Below are 22,205 nucleotides of genomic sequence, written 5' to 3' on the forward strand. Positions count from 1 at the left end.
AAGAATACTGGAGTGGGTTGCCATGCCCTCCTCCAGGGGATCCGCCCCACCCAGGGATCTAACCGACGTCTCTTCAGTCTCCGGCCTTGGCAGGGGTGGGCTGTGTTTCTTTACCATTAGCGCCACCTGGGAAACCCAACTGCAGTGAACCCTCCCATGATCTTTAATCAAGCTGTTTAGCTCTTAGTTAATTTCCTGTCTCTTTAAGACCCAAGTCGGCTGTTTCGCCCCACTCAGAAATGGCTGCGCCGGCTTCACGCGCTCTGCGCATGCTTCTTGAACACAATTTGGCGCCGAGACAATTCAGTGACTTTTGCAGCGCAAGATGGGGACTTGGCGGCGGGCGAGATCGAACTTCCCGGCATGCTTTGCAGTCGGGCCGCGAGGCCCCGCGTCTAGTGATGGGGAGCCCCTGGTGCTTGACGCCGCCAAATCGGCCGTAGAGGTGGACGTTGTGACCGGGAGCCGGGAACTGGAAGGCCGCGGAGTGGAAAGATGGAAGCGTGGCGCTGTGTGAGGAGGGGCTACGGCCGCTGTGTGGTGGGGAGAGGCCGGTCAGTAGGGCTGGGTGGCGGGAGGGAAGAGGGAGGGGCGGGCGGCCCGGGGGCGGGAGCGGGCGACCCGGGGGAACCGGGGCGGGGCGGGCTGGGGTGTCGGGGTTGGAAGAGGAAGAGGGTCCGGGCCGCGGTGCAGCCGGGACAGACCTCTGGAGACCCTGAGGGATAGGTAATCCCGGCGCGCGGCCCGCGCAGAGCGGGCCGAGGCGCCGAACGCGTCGGCCGAGGGCCGGGCTCGTGCTTCCCCGGGCCGGGCTGGCCTCGGAGCCCCGGCCCACTTCCCGTAACCCAGCCCGAGCCTCCGGGTCCCCGGCCTCCTCCCCCAACCCCGCGGAGCCCCGGGCGGGGAGCTGCGGGTCAGTTAGCGAGGCCACCGTCCGCCGTGGGTCCGGGGCGGCCTGACCCCGAGGGAGGCGCGCGCCTTGTGCACACGCCCAGGGGATGCTCTCTTGGTGTGTGGATGCCCGGCAAACTTTTCCCCTCCCCGACCCTGGGATCCCAACCTTTCACGGTGATTACCAAATTCTGGTTCCACATCGATATTACCGGATAATTTGTGAAATTGACTTATCTTTGAATAAAAATCACTTCAAGAGGTGCTGCCCACATTAGCACCTTTCTAAGTAGTATCCACGAGTTGCTGGCTTTGATATACTGATTTTTTTCCTAATACACTTTAAAATAAATGCTTAGATATTATTTAATTGTTTACCATATGAAACTGACTGGTGTGTTATCACACGTGGGAAACATTGCACCCTCTTAGTTTATACGTAAGTTACGGGGATCAGGTTTTGACTCCTGGAGTTTGGGGACTTTACTGTTCCGTAGGCAGCGTTTCCTGAGTACCAGCTGTGTGCCACGCACTGTCCTAGGCACTTGGGAAGAGACCCAGATTAAAACGAATTAGGGTGCTCTGCCCCACAGGAGCCCATCAACTTAAGAGAAAATAAGTCTGCATAAGTAACCACAAATACAGTGAATAAGTTTTGTAGTGCAAGTATTATGTTAGAATACGGTAGCTTATTGGGATAGAAGGTGTATTGCTTTTCTCCAGATCTCTATGGCTTTCAGTCTTGTCACAAAACAGGATAGACTTACCCATGTCATGCCTTTAAAAGTTTACAATTATGTTGACTTTAGAGAGCAGTTTGAGAAAGGGTAAACTGCTCAATAAATTTATATAATAATAAAAATGTAAATGCTGTTGAAACAAATCTGACATATAAAAGTCAAATAACAGTATATACAATTTAAACAAAATTCCTTTGGTGATTAAAGTGGAGATTATTGACATTGACTTGGAAATATAGCTTTAATGAATTCTGGAGGACAGGAGGCATCTTTCTCAGAGTTGTAGCTATTTGCCAGATAGTGTTTTTTTTTGTTGTTTTTTTTTTCAGATAGTGTTTTAATGCTTAAGTTGCATTGTTTCATAAGAGAGCCTGAGAGCAATATATCTTTTCAAAATAATGATAACACTATTTTGGAGACATTTTTCACTAGAGAGCCTATCATATAATTGGTATCAGATAATTGGTGCTGTAGGGTTTGGAGTGTTGGTGAATTTCTAGTAAGTAATTCTTTTTCATTTCCCTCAAGGAGGAGCAAGCTTTAAAGAGAAAAAAGTAGCATGGAAAAATAAATTATGTACTGATTAGCAGGAGAGGTAGGTAGTTTTGTGAAGTAGTGATAGGCTTCTGTTTTCTTAGCTATAAAGATGTTTGGAAAATAAAACCTTGGTATAAAAAAGTTGTTCAGAAACATATTTTTACTCCAAACTCAGGTTAGAGAGATTCACTTTTATTATAGTCAGCTTATGTGTTCTATATTCAAGTATTATGTGTGCTGTGGGTTTTATTTGTCCATTAGGTTTCATTAGATGCTAGAAAGCTACTCAATACGGTTTGGTGATTGGTTTATCTCTCAGTTGAATTGTGTGGACTTTTGGAAGTTTTATCTGGTACTTGGGGAGGCTGGTGGATTCTCTGTTAAGTATTTAGAATACCATTCATAGTTGTTTAGGGAGCGTTTTGAGGTATTGCCACTAGCAGTGAAATCTTTCAGATTGGGAAGTCAGATTTTAAATATTAGACATTACCTTCCCTTGAGGAAACAGAGTTAGATTCTGTGTAATATATAGCTGAACAAAAAGTGGTACCTCAAGGAGTGTATTTATTTCTTTTAGATACCCCATGTTACCCCACCACCAGAAGAGTCTGGGCAGAGACTGGACTACACCGTGGGAGAATCTGCAAAAGTGTTGCTGGAACAGACATATTTCTAGTTGTATGAGGTGGCCTGGACATTATTCTCGTGCTCCTTACCCATACTTCAGTAGTAGGCATTTCTCACTAAATTGGCGACCACCTTGTTTGTTTGAGTCTAGAGCTCCGTTTCAGTACTGGAACTGGAGACCTGACAGCCTGAGCCAGACTTCTTTGATTCATCTCTCTAGTTACATCATGAACTCTGAGGGAGATGAGCCTTCATCAAAACGAAGAAAACACCAAGGTAAAGGTGACATTTATCTTGGTGCAGAAATAGACATAAGCCATAGAGTAATTGAAACTTTTCATATTTAATTCTTAAGAAAACCTCCTGCAGGTTTTAGAAGTGTTTGATGTTTATTTTTAACCAGTACTTTTCTGTTAGGGAAACAAATTATTTTTTAAAATTAAGTCTTTAAAAAAGAAATCTTCAATTAATTGTGTATTTCTGGCAGTAAAAATAAAAGTCACTCTTCATATAAAGTTGGAAAACAATGGAGAACCAGATGGCAACATTAAGAATAATTTTAAAATTCACTGTTTTTGAAACAAAGGTTCTTAGATTTCTTAGAAATTGATACATGTATTCTTGGGATTCCACAGATCTATTAAAAAACATCATGTTTTCATTTTTAATGTTAGCATTATCATATAAGACAAAAGAATTTCCTTAAATAGAAACAATCATAAGTGAAAAATATTTTCTTACAGAATCACATTTTAGCTTATTAAATTTATATTTCTCATGATGGATCTTTAGACATAATCAAGAGTCTTTGGGAAGTTTATCTTTTAAGCACATCTTATTCAACTTTGAGACAGTTTTTTCTAGCTATCTTGGTTATTTCTATTTTTCTCCTGTTCTTTTTACTCTCAACAATTCACCAGACTCTCTGAGCTGCCAGCCCTGCCCCCCTCCAAAAGTATACACGAGTAGTCTAAGTATTGGAATTGTCATTCTTATTGAGCTACAGTTGTCAATGAAGATCATTCCTCTGAAGATACTTGGAAATAGGCTGTGTGGGTGTTAATTTGCAGGGAGCAGACATAAGTTTGTCAAAGGAAGGCGTTGAGAGCTAGTCTTACCTGGGAGTCAGATCTAGATTAGTTAGAGCTCTTCTAAGTAGACTTCTACACATTTAAGTAGAAATTCTAATTACTCAGAAGAAGTGGAAATCTATTTGTATAGCGCTTAACGACCAATGTGTTTGCAAACAGGTATTTGTTTGAATGATTAAAAGGTATATTTGAATCATTAAAATTAGGTTCCTAAGAACAACCCATCTTCTAAGGCTGTATGAGGACATGAGATGGCTGCTCGTTCACGTAGTCATTGTTCATCAGGTTGACACGCTTCTCTTCTGTTTAGCCTTTTGTGAATCTGGTGGGCTCTCAGGTGGAGAGGTGGCGTAGTGACCCCAGGCATGGGCTTAGGAAGCGCTCCCGCTCTCTGCTCCACCACTAACTGTGTGAGTTTGGACAGGTTACTGAGCCTCCCTTCTCCTTGGTTTCCTAGTGTAAAATAATACCTGCTTTGAAAGCCTGTGGAGGATGAAGTGAGACATATTCAAAGTGCCTAACACATTGTTGGCTTCATAGTAGGTACTCAGAAAATCCTGGTGGTGTTGTTTTCCCTTTAATGGATGGGGAATTACATTTACAGACCGATAAACTTTGATTGCAACCTGACTCTCTATATGTCCGTTCTTCCTAGGTTTTGTGAATAAGGAAAATGCTCTTCGTTAAGCCATATTTGTGACTTCTGATATTTCACTAATACTACTTTTCAATCAAGAGAACAGCATTGCTAACTTGCCTGTCACTTTAAAGTGGTATTTGAAGGATTTGTGTGACCCAATTATGACCTTTTAATTAGGCACCCTAGAAACCCAATCAGGCCTAATTGCTTGCTTTTTTTGACTCATCTGTCTTCTCTGCTGTGACCACCTTGTTCCTCCTGACATGGAAGGTATATAAACTTTTGTAGTGTGAATTTATGTTGTGAAGTCTGTGAAAGCCAAAGACTGTCCACTCTCTCAGTAGTTTTCAAATCGTCTTCCATGGAACCCTAGCATTCAAACAAATTTCTGTATGTTTATTCAAAGCAAATGTGGTCAGAATAAAATGTGTTTACCCCATCATCCCAGCCCCAGTCCCAGCCTACCAGGGGTTGATGGTCAGGACATGAAAAATAATGTCAAAGGGTTATACAGACTGTAGAAGTCTGAAAGCTACTGTATTGATTTGATCGTCTTGTGGTCTTGGTCATTTAAAAAAATGGAATTGCCAAAAGAGTTGGTTTAAACTCTTAATTGCCAGGACTATACAAATCTTATGCTTTTATATGCCTTTACATATACATATTTTATAAGAAAGCATGAATGAATTTAATGCAGCACTGCCCCCAGGGTAGTGCTGTAAGTTTGCAATGATAGCTAACATTTTGTTGTATGACTAGAACCCTCTCCATCTCCTATACATAAGATTTAATGATTTGTGGCTAAAACCGTAGACAGTCCCCAATTTATGAGGGAATTGTGTTCTCAATAATCAGTTCTTAAGAATCAATTCTGTTTTCCTCATAGAAACTATGTTACAAATCTCAGAGTAGCTGTGCAGAGTCAATATAAGTAGCTTTAGTTCTGGCCTTTAGGGGTTCGGTTCACTTCATTTCAGCCACTCAGTCGTGTCCGACTCTTTGAGACCCCATGAACTGCAGCACACTAGGCTTCCCTGTCCATCACCAACTCCCAGAGTTCACCCAAACTCATGTGCATTGAATTGGTGATGCCATCCAACCATCTCATCCTCTGTCATCCCCTTGTCCTGCCCTCAATCTTTCCCAGCATCAGGGTCTTTTCAAATGAGTCAACTCTTTGCATCAGGAGGCCAACGTATTAAGAGTTTAGCTTCAACATAAGTCCTTCCAATGAACACCCAGGACTGATCTCCTTTAGGATGGACTGGTTGGATCTCCTTGCAGTCCAAGGGACTCTCCAAGAGTCTTCTCCAACACCATAGTTCAAAAGCATCAATTCTTCTGTGCTCAGCTTTCTTTATAGTCCAACTCTCACATCCATACATGACTACTGGAAAAACCGTAGCTTTGACTAGACAAACCTTTGTTGACACAGTAATGTCTCTGCTTTATAATATGCTGTCTAGGTTGGTCATAACTTTCTTTCCAAGGAGTAAGCGTCTTTTAATTTCATGGTTGCAATCACCGTCTGCAGTGATTTTGGAGCCCAAAAAAAGAAAGGCCTTTAGGAGTAGGATTCTCCATATTCAGTGAAGGATAAGGGATAGTTTCCCTCTCTTTCCTGGGCATAATACAAGCACTGGGCTAAATTATGTGATAGTTGAATGCTTTTATTAATTTGGTTTTCTTTCCTTCATCATTTTTTACCTTTCTCCTCAGGCTTTTAGTACCTTTATGGTATCATAATTCCAACTCCCCTGTTCCACTCAGACCTCGATATTCATAAAAACTACCTTACTCTTCTGTCCTCTGATCAGAATTCTATTCCTTCAGTGCAGCAGATAGCAGCTTTTAGATTTTGAGCGAAGAAATCTGATTAAAGTCACTTAAAATTTTCACTTCATTGACATTTCTAGAGTGTACTGATACTTTTTTTCCTTTCACCTTTTTTGAGATATAACTGACATTACTAGCATGGTCTAAGTTTAAGGTGAACAGCATAATGATTTACCTTTACATACATCATGGAAGGATTACCACAATAAGTTTTGTGAACCTCCATCATCCCAAAGAGATACAACAGAAAAGGGAAAGAAATATTTTGTATGTAATGTGAGCTTTTAGAATTTACTCTAACAACCATCATATAGAACATACTACAGTGTTAATTAAATTTACCATGTTGTACATCACATCCCTAGTACTTATTTATCTTATAACTGAAAGTTTGTACCTTTTGACTGCCTGCAGCTAGTTCCCCTACCCCACTAGAGTATGTTGATGTTCTGTAAATATATCATAATTGCAGAAGATTTGGAAAAATCTTTCACAGTCCTTCCTATCAGAGATAATTACTCTTAAAAATAGTGGTATATTTCCTTGTAGTCTTTTCCTCCCATGTTTAGAATACTCTTCCTTAATTTATTTTTTATTTAATTTTTAATTGGAGAAACAGGAATTCTAAATCAGTGAAATGAAAGCCTTGCAGGAAAAGGGAGATATACTAGGGCTGAGATTTTCTCATATCATCTAATTGTGCTTGAAAGTCCATCTTCAAATATTTTTGTTTCCCGAGTTCATCCCGTTTCTTGTTTTTCCCTTCTGAGCTTATAGATTCTCTAAGAAGTTCCACATTTGTCTTCATAGCTTTCATGACAGTAAGAGTATCCTCCTTATTGGTGGGGAGAGGAAGATCGAAGGAGTATGTGTGTTGTGTATGAGTATTTATATATATGGTACTGTGTTTATATATCTATAGATACATATATATGTGTGTATATGTATTTTTTTTAAGTAGTCTTGTCTAAATCAAAGACTGCTTATAATTTCAGAATTTCTTGCTATTTCATCTTGTTCTCAATACTTTTTCAGTGTACATGGTGTCTTTGCGGAATATAAACTGTCACACATTCCTGATTGTTGCATGCTAGGTTTGTCAATCAGGAGTTATCATTTACTAGCATTGTATAGCTATGTTACATTTAACTTTTGCTTTGGCGTGCGTTAAAAATATTTCTTTTGTTTATTTCGTTAGCATTCTTCCAGTAAATACTGCTTCCATTTACTGTCATTATATGCCCTTCATTCACGTCTAAACCAGATTTCTCAGATGAACTGTCTCAGGAACATAGTTAAGCATTTGATGATCCCGTCATACTAGTAGTAGGTGATAAAATACAATATGAAATTATCTTGTTGAAAGACCAGCTGTGCCACACATATTGTCCTGGCTCTGAAGTTGCCGAGCATGTCTGTGGCAAATCCATGTCGTGACCATGGGAAGGTGAGAAATCATGACCCCTGTATAGTCTTAGCTTTGTTAACCCACACTCAGAGCCCTCTTAAACATGCTTTGTGCCTCTCGGGTCAGGCAGTGTGTCATTTTATGGTCTTCGTAAACAATTTGACGACCTTATCTAGTCATGAGGTGCTACAGTACCATATCCTAGGGGAAAACATTCTGTTCATTGCCTGTAAGAGTTTTTAAAAGGCAAAAAATACTTATGTGCAGGAAAATATATGATCTTTTTTTTTATTCTTTGTATTTTGTCTAATATATTTTAACAGGCACAATACAGCGGCATTGGGAATATATATGTAACCATAATAAAGAAAACACGAAGATCCTAGGAGATGAAAATGTTGACCCCATATGTGAAGACAGTGAGAGCAAGTTTGACTTTTCAGTGATGTCTTATAATATACTGTCACAAGATTTACTGGAAGACAATTCACACCTTTATAAACACTGCCGGCGGCCAGTATTACACTGGAGTTTTAGGTTTCCCAATATTCTGAAAGAAATTAAACACTTTGATGCAGATGTAAGTGTAAAATATCAGAATTTTTCACCTAAGGAAAAGTTGGATTCATTTCTGAACTAAATGGTTTTTTACCCCTTTTGTTTCTGAAGTCAGAAGGGAAGGCCTGTATAGTTATAGGTGAATTCCCTAGCAGTCCAGTGGTTAGGACTCTGTGCTTAACACTGCCCGAGGCTCGAGTTCCGTTCCCGGTCGGGGAACTACGATCCCGCAAGCCACAGTATGGCCAAAAAAAATTTTTTTTAATAGATAAGATGATGGAACAGCTTTGAGTAGGGTATTATAATTTTGGAGGAATAACTTGCTAATGGTTGTTGATATAAATGATTACATAACTTTTCAGAAAAGATCCCAAAATTTTTTTAAGTATCAGTTTTGAGACGGGCTGGTACAATATTAAGTGTTCAGTAAATACTTCCTTTGATTGAAAATTTTAATAATTCATGCAAAAATTAATTTAGATGATGGCATTCAAAAAATTACCTCTTAAGAAACGACTAGGAGGATTTAGTATGAATGAACTTGTAAATTCAGGAAAAATATTCCAGCATGTAAATTATAAATATTTCCTTTGGGAAATACCAGTTTTGGATAATAAGAGGGATTCATGTGAGTAAAGGTCATGGTTTTGGGGACTGATCAAACTTGGAGACATTAATTTGATAGATTTATACAAGAAAAAATTATTTCAGCTTTCATCAGGTTTTTAGAATTTTAGAAACCTATTTTTAAAACAAAAGCACCAGAAAGTTCATATTTGTATTTTTTTGTTTTAATTCAAGCCATTTTTTCTTCCAAGGTACTTTGTTTGCAAGAAGTTCAAGAAGATCATTATGGAACCGAGATCAGGCCAAGTTTGGAATCACTGGGTACAAATGTAACTTTTATTTTAGCCAGATTTACTTAATGGGTTGTTAAAGCATAGCTTGATAACAAAGGTGTGTGGTATATTTGGACTAAAAATTTTAATTTTGAAAAACCGCTTAATACCCATTTCAAGAGGTCAAAAAAAGATTGAAGTATTTCAAATGGGAACTTTTGTGTTGATACGTATTTTAGTTCAAATGGAAGGATGTGCAAGAATCTCTTCATAGCTGCCTTTCCAGGGGTCTCTTTGCCTTCTACCAGACTCCTAAGATTCTGAGTTCCATGAGATCAGGGAGCACTGTATCTAGTTCATCATTTTATGACACCCGTGTCCACAGTGCCTAATTGAATGAGTACCTTTAGAAACAGGTCATCTCTTTGAGAAATGCTGCCTACGTTGCGTTCATTCATCCAGCACGTATTTTTTTGAGTGTCTACTGTACACCATGCACTGTTGAAGGCAGTGGGGATAGAGCAGTGAGCAAAACAGGTAACAGGTCCCTATCCTTGCGGAGCATACGTCCTAGTGGAGAAAGGCCAAGAGTAAACTGGACAGACAAGTAAACAGTACCTCAGGTAATGAGAGTCTTCTGGAGAAAAGCACAGGAAAGGGGAAATGGGTCAGCTTTCAGTTTTACAAAATGATCCAAGAAAGCAACTTTTGGGTAAAGACTTAAAGGAGGTGAAGGAAGAGTGGTGACTGGAGTACTCCGGGTAGTGGGGATGGCTACGGGAAGGCTGGGGTGCCTTGAGGCAAGAGAAGCTGCCGTGTGTGGAGTGGAAAAAGCAGGGAAGAGTTAGAGGCAAACAGGTGAGAGACCTGGGGTCGGGGGAGAGGGCAACGATGACTATAAGGTCAGTGTCTTTGCCTTGACTCTGATTTCTGTCAGGATGGAAATGGGAGTGTGATAACATACACGCATGTAACACTGCAGTCTGCTGGTAAAAAAAATCTGTTTGACCCAATCATAGACTTTTTTTATTCCAACACTTTTTAACATCCTACATGACTAATATTTTTAAAAACACTTCCGTAAACATTGTCCCGGCTTCCCGGGTGCTCAGAGGGTAAAGCGTCTGCCTGCCGTGTGGCATACCCGGATTTGATCCCTGAGTCGGGAAGATCTCCTGGAGATGGAAATGGCAACCCACTCCGGTATTCTTGCCTGGAAAATCCCATGGACAGAGGATCCTGGCAGGCTACAGTCCATGGGGTTGCAAAGAGTCAGACACGGCTGAGTGACTTCACTCACATTGTCCAAAAATTAGAATTTCGTTTTACCATATATATTATTTTTTGCAAGTGTGGCAAAACACAGTACTGTTACTTTCATATATATATGAAAAAACAGTCATCTTTGTAAAAATGTTTTTCTTTCTTACAGGTTATCACTGTGAATACAAGATGCGGACAGGAAGGAAGCCTGATGGTTGTGCCATTTGCTTCAAACATTCCAAGTTCTCACTCTTGTCAGTGAACCCCGTGGAATTCTACCGCCGCGATGTTCCTCTACTGGACAGAGACAACGTTGGATTAGTGTTGCTCTTGCAGCCCAAGATTCCAAGCGCCGCCTCCCCTGCCATCTGCGTAGCTAACACACATCTGTTGTATAACCCGAGGCGAGGTGACATTAAACTGACCCAATTGGCAATGCTTCTGGCAGAGATTTCCAGTGTTGCCCATCAGAAAGATGGCAGCCTCTGCCCCATTGTTATGTGTGGGGACTTCAATTCTGTTCCTGGTTCTCCACTCTATAGTTTTATTAAGGAAGGAAAATTGAATTATGAAGGACTTGCCATAGGAAAGGTAAGTGCACTCCTCCTTATTAGGAGGTGGGTGTAAGTCTCTTCATTGTAAAGTGAGGACAGAGCTTTACCTTGTAAAGTAATCCCAGAGCTGTTTGGAAACCTCAGATGAGTCGGTTTACCAAGCTGCAGTGATGATCCATAGCTACTCATAAGTAATTATATTCACTGGATTGAATTCACTTTTCCATCTGTTTGTGACAACATTCTGCTTGGAGGAAGTAGGAGCCAACAACAAATTCAGAATGGGGGTGAAGAAGGGAAATAAAAGGATTGACAGCATGAGTCCTTCATAAACAAGGAACTACTCACAGGTGCAGAGGAGCGTTCTGAATGCCAGATGTGGGCAAAAGAGTTAGAAAAACAGTAATTTAATATTTGCTTATTATATAAATTTTCCTTTACATAAGGATAAATATTTCAGTTGTTTAGCTGAGTATAATTTATCCCATGTTTTTATTTTTATTGTTCTTCTGCTTAGTTCAGATCCTTTCCTCTTCAGTACATTTAACCAGACCCTTACCACCGAGTTTTGGATGACAGTTTAAAATTTTATGAGTTGATCTTTCTTAGTGTTTTATATAACAGGAACTATAATGCAGGTAGTAAAAAAAGGAGAAGTATTAGTCCAAAGCTATAGATGATTTAGATTTCCAAATTCAAGAAAAACATGCATAGGAAAAATTACCATTTTTATGTAAGTAATGTTTTCTGAACTGTATTTGAGCAAAGTTTTACAAGCACAAATGATATAATGAATAAAGGATAATATTTACCATTCTTGGATTTCCTTTCATTTAAGAAATAAACTTTTCAGTACATAATTTAAAATCTATCCACCTAAGATACCTGTTGAAATTTTGTTTAGGTATCTGGCCAGGAACAGTCTTCACGGGGACAAAGAATTTTATCTATTCCAATTTGGCCCCCAAACCTAGGTATCTCACAGAACTGTGTGTATGAGGTACAGCAGTTACCAAAAGTAGAAAAGCCAGGTAAGTGTTTGCAATCCATTTCGGCAGTCTTGATAATAGTGTTCCCTTTGAAGGCATGCAACTAAAATTTTAAAGAGAGAACATCTCAGAGATGAATATTCATTTATAAAAGCATAGAGTTGTTCATTTTTTTTTTTTTTTTAAGAACTCTGATTACCTTTTGAAAATCAACTTCCAAAATTACTTTTGCATGTTGCTTTGGACATGTTTGTGTTTTATTTTTGCTAATTCTGGAGAACGTCATAATACAGATTCTGGGATGAACCATTTAACTAGGCATCTATCTAAACAAGATATGCCTTAACTATTGTTCCTAGAGTAAAAGTACTCTAAGGCAAAGTAGAACAAAACAATACACTGATAGTATTACTAAGCTTCTCTTTGTTCTTCCAGACGGTGATCTGACACAGACAGAGCCGGACAAGACAGAGGTCCTGGTAACAGCGGAAAAGTGAGTTCTGGAAAGCAGCAGTAGACATGTGCTGACTCTAGTTGAGTAAAGAAATCATTTCCCAAAAATCACTTGGTTAAAAAATAAAGCTGATGATACTTTGTGCTGGTGAAGAACACTGGCTCTTAGTCAAAGAGACCTGAGTTCTAACCCTGACTTTGCTGCTCTTTAGCTGTGTGATTTTAAGCAAGAAATTGAACATTTTTAAAAGATTGTTTCTTTATAAATTGGTTGTTATGGGAACTAGATGAGACAAAGCATGTAAAACTCAGTGTTTAACATACAGTAAGCACTTAAGCATTGTTGTTTATAGAAACAATTTGTCCATGGACCTGAACCCACTGACATTGCTATTACTTAAAACAGAGGTGAAGAACACAGAAAAATATCTCTGAGATTTCAAGAGGATCCTTAGCCTCCTTTAACTGCTTACTGGATCTCAAAAATAAATCTATAGGAGAATTGATCCAAAAAAAGAATATGGCTGTAGAAAGATAATTACCTAAACTTATCTCTTAAACTACAGGGAGAGGTCATCATAGGTAGCCAGGTAAAGATGCCTGGGTTTGTTTTTATTAAAGAATCATGGATGCTTCGGGCTGTGGTTGAAAAACATATATATTTAATACAACAGGATGGAGACTTTGATTTGTGTCTTAGGAGATTCTCAAAATGTCTTGTTTTTTTCATAGTATGATTCTTCTATAGCTTTGACTTTTGTTTTAACACTTAAATTTCAGAATCACCTCTAATTCTTTTTATCTGCCTTCTTAGTCTTATTATATTTTGTATATCTCGTTTGGGGAAAATATCTCTTAAATAAGAACTAGTAAGAAAGAAGCAATTTTTTTTTAATTTAAAAAAATTATTTAAAAATTTTAAACCTTTCACAGTAGAAACTTCCGAGTGAGATCATTAAAAAGGCTACTCTTGCTAGCAGATACTTAGTTTTGAGTAATTCTGAAATCTTTTTATAACACAATAGAGTATAAGAAAAAGTACTTATATCTTTAAAATACAGTGAGTGTCTTTATATGCATACTTGTATCTGTAAACTAAAATGTTAGTAGTAAGAACAGTTTGCAGTAGACCTAATTTACATTTAGTAATATTGTAACTATAAGTCCTTAGATATAAAAAGTTTCTAAAACTTGGCAGTAGAATGATTTGAAGCAATTACCTGTGCTTATTGACCTATGAGCTCTTTAAACGCAGGGCAGCACCTTTATCTGTGTATCCTTAGCACTCAAGAGATAGTGCCTGGAACTTAGAGATGTTTGATAAATGTGTGTTGGATGAACAAAATAATGTCTTTTAAATTTTGTTTTGTTTCATGAAATAAAATATCCTTAAAATTCATGATGTATTAATGGGAGATGATTTTTAAACCTTTTGCCTGTAACATCATGTGTATTTAAAAAATGGGGTAATTGTAAGCCATTATATAGAAGCTGTTTTAAAATGCAGTACAAAATTATCTCACATACCATAGCAAGGATAACCATGGAAAAATATGGCCTCTCTGACATCAAAAGTCTGTCAGTTCTAAATAATATTCCTAAAGGCCACTTTAATTTTCTATTTTAGAAGCAGCAAACTTACAAATTATTTTGGAATATGTGTTCATTAGTAAGTGGAGGCTCTCAAATGTGTTATAATTAATTTTAATAATCACATTGGTATGTTAATTATTGAGCTCCTCCACCCCACCCCACTTAGTATAGCCCTATTAATGGATTTTGGATATCACTGCATAAATAAATGTGAAATTGTGCTATGGTTTGTTTAAATAAATATTGTCCTAATGTCTGGTTTTGTCTGGAAATTTAAGTGAAAAAGTGCTTTAAGTAGGAGGAATTATAAAAATCATGAAAAACTTGATGGATGCTACTTTTTTTTTCCTTCAATTTAGGTTATCTTCAAATTTACAGCACCATTTCAGCTTGTCATCTGTTTATTCACATTATTTTCCTGACACTGGAATCCCAGAAGTGACCACCTGTCATTCCCGAAGTGCCATAACTGTGGATTATATTTTCTATTCTGCTGAAAAGGAAGGTGTTGCAGAGCAGCCAGGTAAAGAATGCGTGTAATCTTGAATTCTGCTTGAGAACACAGTAACTAAAAACTTCAGGGCTGAAGCTGAGAAAGCCAAACATCTGGATAAAGTTCTCGATTTAGAAATTAAAAATATTTTAAAATTGGTAATGTATTTGACAGATTGGTAATGTATCTGAGTAAATCAGTTTATCACCTGCAAAAGATGGAGGCAGTGAAATACCTCAAAGCAAATTATTCCCTGTGAATTACATCCTCAGCTCTAGCCTCCAATCCCAGTCACCTTCTGAGTTGCTTTTTAGATCTTTTATATTGCCTTTTGGTTTTTACTCACCACAAGTTTATTGTTTTTCTTGCGACAGCAGTATCATACAGTTTTGTACTTAAATTTTACTAAGGTATGCTGCCTTCATTGTAGGGCCTTGCTTGTACTACCAAAGCTGACAGTTTTGTCATGTTGACCCTGGAATATTGGTTCTTTCTGGAAAGAGAAGTCTGAAAAGTGTGTTTTCAAAAAGCAAAGGTGATAAAACACTTTTCCTTGTATGATTCATTGAAAACAAGGTATTAATATTGGTTAAAGGATTTAACGTGGAGAAGAAAGTGAGGTTTAAAGTAGTGAAAATGATGAGTTGCTTAGTTGTGTCTGACCTTCTAACAACCCCATGGACTAGTCCATCAGGCTCTTCTGTCCATGGGATTCTCCAGGCAAGAATACTAGAGTGGGTTGTTGTTCCCTTTTCCAGGGGATCTTCCTAACCCAGGGATTGAACCTGGGTCTCCTGCATTGCAGGAAAATTCTTTACAGATTCTTTACACCAGGGACCTGGGAGTCAGAAAAGTATTCAGAAAACTGAAAATCCTAAATGTGGGCAGCTATTTTGTCTTTTCTGATTTTCCTCTTTTTTCTCTTCCTTTTCCTTTTTTTCAGTGCTACTTTTCTTTCCCAATTTTCCCTTCTGCTTTTTTCTTTCTCTCCAAAAGTAACCTTACTAGTAACACTCAGGAGATGGCCAACTCCTCTCCCCTAGATCAACTCTACAAAATAACCTTGCTGCTTTGAATTTGTGTTAGTTCTGGTAGTTGTCATACTATATATATCCACTAGATGGCGGGAGTGTGCCATGGACCAGCATCTCCAATGTTAACATTAAGAGCCTGTCTTCTTTTATTCCACTTCTGTGGGTACTGACTCTCTGGGACCAAATTACACTAATTTATTCTGTAGTCACTTAATAAATGTTCTACTTAGATGTGGCTTAGTCTTTCAGTTTTATACAATTACAGAAAAGTTGATGGGTGAATTTCTTAGGTAGTTGTCAATCTCAAATTACTCTTAACATTCTTACGTGTTACATTGATATTTTCTTCTAAAGATGATTTGTAGAATTTGAAATTGAAAAAAAAAATCTGAAATAGGAAAGCAAACATCTGAGACTGCTGTTTGTTTGAGAGTTATAATTAGGTTATAACAATAAAAAACTAACCATATTTTAAACTTTCATATTAGACTTCCAGGGCAGTGTCAAGTTACATATCATTTTTTTCTTTTAAAGACTTCTGTGGTCAATTTACAACCTGTTGTTTCACTAAATGTGTATGTGCTTTTTTAATGTAGGAGCTGAAGTTACTTTGGTTGGTGGCTTGAAACTTCTAGCCAGACTGTCACTTCTTACAGAAGAAGACTTATGGACTGTTAATGGACTTCCAAATGAAAATAACTCTTCGGATCATCTGCCTTTATTGGCTAAATTCAGACTTGAGCTCTGACTTTTGATTACATATATACTTTGCGTTCCCATTTGGTTTTTTTTTCCCCCAAAGAGTTCTTAAGAGTTTGCATGTTTATTTATTTTTACACTATGAAATTTCTGAAGAGGTTTATGTTAAATGTTTGAAACAGGTAACAGAAGAAACAAGTTTACACTTTTTTTTTTTAATAATGAAAAAATATTTTCCTGACAAGTGAGATCTAAATGCTGTTGATTGCAAAAAAAGTTGTAAATATTTATTCTAAATCCCAGTAAAATTGACAGTGATTTTTAAATACGGCTCAACTTCTTTAGTCTCTTAGGAAAGAATTTCGTGTTTTTAGCAAGCTTTAAGGTGGATCCAGAATATCTTTTGAGTTCTTGCAAACCACAACTCATTCCCTTGCAGAAGGCCTGATTTCATCAATAGGATCGTGTCTGTTGAGTCCTAACTCATTCATCTCAGAAATTATTGGGTTGTTCACAAGTATCTAACCATTTTAGTTTGTCTTTGATGGGGCTTGATAGTACTTTTTAGAACTGTACAAATTGCTTAATCCATTTTATTACCATCCTGAGCCAACGAATGTGCCTGCATTTTATTGGGAAAATGTAGGTCACCGTAACTAGTGGGATGAGGTGTTTTGGACAAGCCCACCCTCCATCCTATAGTGGACTGTATAGGATGCCTAAGAGAGTCATTCTGGGGCCATGCCTTGGGTTTCCCTAGTAATTTTTTTTTTTTTTTTTCTAGTTTCAAGAAAAGATTCTGGATTGAAGGAAAGATTTTACTTTACCGAACCAATCCTGTAGAAATTTATTAGGAAACTTGTATTTGGAACAAAGTGGCAGCTATAAGATTCTTTTTATTTGCCTCAGAAATAAGAGCAAGCCAGCAGAACTCTAGAGGGGAGATATTAACTTGGAGACCTAAGACTCTTTAATAGTTGATATTAACTGTTTTGTTGTGGTTCAACTGTTGTCGTTTCTATAATGTTTTGGGTTTCTGTCTTTATCATGATTCAGCAGTGTGAGATGGTGCTGGTCTTTTTATAAAGTTGGTTAAGAGTGGGTCTGAAAAAATCCTGCAGTTGGCTCTTAATGAGTGTTTGAATCATTTTAAAACCTAAGTGAAAATTTACTCTTTTCTAGAATTGGGATCAAAGAACTATGTACATTTTTACTAAGTAATTTTATATTGAATTATTCTGAATTATAAAAGTTTTTTACAGTGGGTTTTCTGAATAGAATGCTTCATTTTAAATTAGCAGCAGTAGTTACTTTATAGGCTCGGACTTTTTCTACTGAAGTATTTACAGCAATTATTAAAAAATAAATAAACCAGATAAATACCCCCCAAAAGTATGTGGGTTGTAAGGATTTGCCTAGTAAAAGTTATAGTGTTATAGAAATACTTGTTTATTGTATCACTTTTTTTTTAAACTTAACAGTATTAACCGTATAGTTCTAGGATTTTCCACATTTTGTAGTAACAGTTTTCAAAGTATTACATGTTCTGATTAGCAGATATTGTCATCAGCGAATGGTAACAGCAGATAGTATTTTTATCCCTTTTAGTATTAGGGAAAGAAAAATGAAGATTCATGGATAAGTATGTTGTATGAATTTGTTAACAACTAACTTTATATATAGGTATTCTTGATAAACGAACATCCCTGAAAACCTCTGAAAACTTATTTTTTTGTATCCTGATTAATATATTGTGATTTTAGGCCCTTTTCACGTACTTCACTTTGAGTTAATCCCATAAAATTGCTTTCAACTTTAGCAATTTAGAATGAAGTAGTAGTATGTGTACTGTAGGCCAAGGAATCCTTTGTAACTTTCTCACAGGCTTTTAAAGCGCCACTAAAATTAACTGTCCACGTGTCTTTACTTTGTTTGATCAGAAGAGTTAATAACTGTTGGAGCCTTGTATTTACCTGCCATAAGCAATTAAATTTGGTTAATTGCTGAAACCAAATCTCCCCATCTCACCTGCTGTGCTATCCAGGTTTTAAATGGAAAGGGATATATTGCAGAATTGCAATAATGAAATTTTGGTTTTACTATAGCTTTTGATATCAGTAGGTGTGTTTGAAATTGTCTTTTCTGGAATTTAGCAACTTGTCTGCTCTTAACCCTTTGCTTTCCTAAAAACACTAAGTTAGAGATCCAGAGTTCAAAGGGTTGGAAAAACATTCACTTTGTCAAGTCATTTGCACTTTGTCCATGTAAGTTACCTAATAAATTATTGTAGTAGTACATTTGTGCCTGACGGTTTTGTGGTAGATGAAATAAGCTGTGTAGTTCACTTGTTGCCTTGTGTGATGCCAAAATATAAGGAAGCCAATAAGTGAATTAAGATACACCAAAATAGTGATAAATTTAATACAGAATCTGAAAATTGTGGAAGAAGACAAGGGTGAGAGTGATAAATTAATTTACTAGAACAAGTATATAATAAGAGGAATAAAAAAAAAATGACACCATTTATATTTTTAGAAGGAAAACAATCCTTGAGTTTCCAGGATGATTTTATTGAAAGTCCCATGCTGTGTATAAACATACAGGTAATGAGAAAAACATTAAATTGAAACATGCACTTATCTGGCATTCTCTAAAATACCATTATACAAGTTTTCATTTACTTAGAAAAATACCCACTAAAACAATCACAGTTTTTCTTAAGAGATCTAAAAAAAATGTATTGGCCAGAACAAAGTCCAAGAGAATAAACAAGATTCTGAATTGTATGTCAAAAAAAACTGTACAAGGTTGTACATAAAACTAGAGCTTACAAAAGCCTCGGGTATAGTAAGAATACGTAATTAAGATTTCCAAAGTTCTATTTACCAATATCTATTAATAAAATCCTTATGAAATAATTGACTTAGAAAAAGTGAAATGCTCATGATTTCAGAGTGTATAGAAAATACTAAATATCACTTTCTGAAATAAAAGTACTCAAAACAGCACAACATGTAGTCTAGAATCAAGAGTCCTGTCATTCATTTAAACTTTGCAAGTATTTTCACAATGGCTTAAGCATAAAATTTCTCTTGCATTAACTTTTTTTAAAAACTAGATTTCAAATCATTTCATGGATTTTATCTTTTGAATTATAACCAGATTTAAAATCAATTCTGTGGGGTAAAAGATAAATCATGTCATTTTTTTTCCCTTACCGTATTACCAATTCACTAGAATGTAAATTTGGTACTTTTCTTGTGTCCTTTAGAAATTAACGTATTCCATTGGCAATAAAAAGAGTAACAACTAAGAACATTTTAACTTATTTTCATGTTTCTGTGACTAACTCTTGCTTTGGGGAAATAAGTCTTAAAATCAAGAAGTGGGTGTGGAAGAAATCAGGTTACTGATTGAATCTTGAAGCCAGTTGGCAGTTTTAAGGCTTAGATATCAGCATATTAGAAACAGGTTGTATTCCTAATTCCTTCCCCCTTCTGTGGGGGACAAGGATATGCAAATGTTGACATTCCATATTTTAGACTGGACTGTACTTAATACTTGGGAAATCCTATTCCAAGCCCTTAGGATGGCTGCAGTATTATATGTAGTCTACTTATTGGATATAATAAACTTTCAGATTGGTAAACATGATTACAGTTCATCTAGAGAGAGCCAAGTCCGTATTTCAGAATGAAAATGAAATGATTCACGGACTACTCCAAATATCTAAATACATGTGGCCAGGAGGCTGCAAATGGGTTTGTCTTGAGAAGATTAAAATAACTCATTTTCAATTCTACTGATAGTACTATTCTTAAAAGTGGTTAAGTCCCGAATGTGTTTAACTGGTTTAATCTAACTGAGATGTAGATTGGACTTACTTGGTCCTTTTTCATGTAAAGGACATTTGACTTCTTTTTTCAGGGAAAGTACTTTCCATTAATAACACTGATTCTTAGGGTATAGTGAGCTCAGTTGCACATGGCTAAAGGATAGAGTCTTCTTCCTTCCCGTATTGCCCTCAGGGGTAAAGAATCTGAATGAGCAGATTTTTTTACTCCCTTCCCAAAATCAGGTAAAGAAAGCCAGAGGGGGAGGCCCCAAACTGAAATAACATTTTTGTTGACTAGCAGACTTCACTTAAATATGCTTTTTGGTCTCCTGAGTTGGCATGGTTGCTAAGATCAAACAAGTGAAGTAGAAGCTGTACTCTTGATAATACACAGACTTGGTGTGTGAGTTACTCTGTGATCTGCAGCAGAAGTTACACTGTAACTGCCATATGCAGGCCAGATACTCACACCATGCTCCTTAGAGAACATCAGGAGAACATCAGGCTATAAGGTGTAACACTGTACCGGAAGTCTTTTCCATTTGAAAAACAAAGATTCTGCTTCTCCAATTCACTGCCTTTTCCAATACCAGTTCCTAAATATCATGAAGTGGTACCTAAAAATGGTACTGGGAAATAATCACATCATGCCATATTTGGTCTTAATATAAGACGTCAGAACACATACCCAACAACAGTGAGTCCTGCAGAACCAAGGCCTGACTCAGAGCTTAAAACTCAGGTGAAATGTGAACAGAAAGGTTACCTAGTTCTCAAGACCTACTGATTCTCTGTCTCGGTCTCTGTCTGAGTGTGGTATTGTCAGAGGTAATCGCAATACTGCTAAATGTGTGTAACAGTGCATGACCTCGTGTGCTTTTCACTGGAGTCTGCAAAGTTTAAATGTTAGTGACAGAACACAGAATAGCTTCTGAACTTGCTTTTCTGTTTTGTTTTGAAAGAATAAAAGCTGCTGTCAGTGAATGCTGTAAGAAAGATTAAGAAAGTAGTAACTCCAAGATCCCGAAAATGATCTCCCGTATTGCCAGAATTTCAGTGCTCTTTAAGGAAACACTTGCATATAATACCTAAAATCTCATTACGTGTGCACCAGGAAAAAAATTCCAAACCTCGTGGAGATCCCCATGGGAAATACTGGGGAAACAATACAAATAGAATTAAAAAAAAAAAACAACCCACCATTATGTTTGCATATCTGATGTCAAGATGCTGAGGTAATATTGACTGCTTAAAAAAAAAACCCACCAATCTTTGCCTCTGTTATTGCTGAAAAAGACATTAATACTGATTGAGTTACCTTACTGTATCAAAAGTGGGAGGGGGGAGGGCTTCATAAACATGGACTACTAGTGAGGCATAATGTTCAAAGCAAGTAAAAGAAAGTAGGTAAATGGGAAAATAAAAAAAACTACAGTTATGGTCTTACCCTTTCTATCTGGAGTGAGGGGGACAGTCCAACCCCAGTGGGGTCTACCACAGCCTTTTCTTGGTTGTCCCTTCATGAGTTTTTTTGTTGTTGTTACCAGCCACTCAGAGTCTACTTCCAAGTGAATCCGTAAGAATAAAATTCACCAGTTCTCAATAAATAGCTGCAGTTCCTCCTGAAGATGCTGGGTAAAGGCAGAGAAAAGCACCATAGAAGCCCTGCTGCTGCGGTAGGGCCGGCCTAAATCCGGATCTGATAGCCCACTTCGTTCAGAGTGCTGACGTCAGCCGCCTTTTCAGGCAGTGCAGGCCTGCGGGGGAGAGAAAGATGGTGGGGGGAGAGGGGAGGGGATACAGAAAGATCATTTAGCGTTGTTGTCAGGGCCCTCGACCCTTTGGGTATTTCCACAGCACACCCCACCGCGCCCCCCACCACCCACCAGCCTTGGCTCCCAACTCTACTTCTTGTTCTGAAGTCCGCCTTTATAGGCTTTAAGGAGCCTTTTAACAGGTTTTCAATGTAAAGTTCAAAACGAAAGGTACAGGTTGCTGAATGAGTTTGTTTAACTTCAAGCCTGAATTTGGGCACACTGTAACCTCTGACACGTATCTGTAACCCTTGCAAGGGTCTAAAGTTCGACTACAACAGAACTAAGCACCTGAACCAGATGCTCCTAGA

General features: G+C 37.7%; 2 protein-coding genes across 13 annotated transcripts in view; one reads left to right on the top strand and one right to left on the bottom strand.

The window, feature by feature from the left end:
- Window positions 1-315: 315 nt before the first annotated feature.
- On the top strand, window positions 316-18,542 carry ANGEL2 (angel homolog 2). 9 transcript variants are annotated; one of them, XM_043923212.1, is made up of 9 exons: window positions 316-513; window positions 2,746-3,071; window positions 8,094-8,350; window positions 9,147-9,216; window positions 10,600-11,021; window positions 11,889-12,015; window positions 12,409-12,466; window positions 14,379-14,542; window positions 16,143-18,542. In XM_043923212.1, the coding sequence occupies exons 1-9, from the start codon at window positions 326-328 to the stop codon at window positions 16,292-16,294; spliced, it is 1,764 nt and encodes a 587-aa protein (XP_043779147.1). In that variant the 5' UTR covers window positions 316-325; the 3' UTR covers window positions 16,295-18,542. The 9 variants fall into 9 exon arrangements, with proteins under 9 accessions (XP_043779147.1, XP_043779148.1, XP_043779154.1 ...); XM_043923213.1 differs by having other exon boundaries at window positions 345-554; XM_043923216.1 differs by lacking the exon at window positions 2,746-3,071 and adding an exon at window positions 4,542-4,796 and having other exon boundaries at window positions 419-554.
- A 229-nt stretch (window positions 18,543-18,771) lies between these two features.
- VASH2 (vasohibin 2) overlaps window positions 18,772-22,205 on the bottom strand; it is a 38,951-nt gene continuing 35,517 nt past the window's right edge. For all 4 annotated transcript variants that reach the window (XM_043923224.1, XM_043923223.1, XM_043923222.1 and 1 more), the window contains one exon: window positions 18,772-21,837. In XM_043923224.1, coding sequence (XP_043779159.1) covers window positions 21,768-21,837 — 70 coding nt within the window. In that variant the 3' untranslated portion in view covers window positions 18,772-21,767. The remainder of the gene's footprint in view (window positions 21,838-22,205) is intronic.

This window comes from Cervus elaphus, chromosome 14 (genome assembly GCF_910594005.1).
Source record: "Cervus elaphus chromosome 14, mCerEla1.1, whole genome shotgun sequence".
In the NCBI taxonomy this organism is placed as follows: domain Eukaryota; kingdom Metazoa; phylum Chordata; class Mammalia; order Artiodactyla; family Cervidae; genus Cervus; species Cervus elaphus.

Excerpts from the sequence above, each read along its gene's own strand:
- ANGEL2 (XM_043923212.1), top strand. The coding sequence starts at position 326 with ATGGGGACTTGGCGGCGGGCGAGATCGAACTTCCCGGCATGCTTTGCA. Across the intron at positions 8,351-9,146 it reads TTAAACACTTTGATGCAGAT|GTACTTTGTTTGCAAGAAGT; the intron begins GTAAGTGTAAAA and ends TTTTCTTCCAAG. Across the intron at positions 14,543-16,142 it reads AGGTGTTGCAGAGCAGCCAG|GAGCTGAAGTTACTTTGGTT; the intron begins GTAAAGAATGCG and ends TTTTTAATGTAG.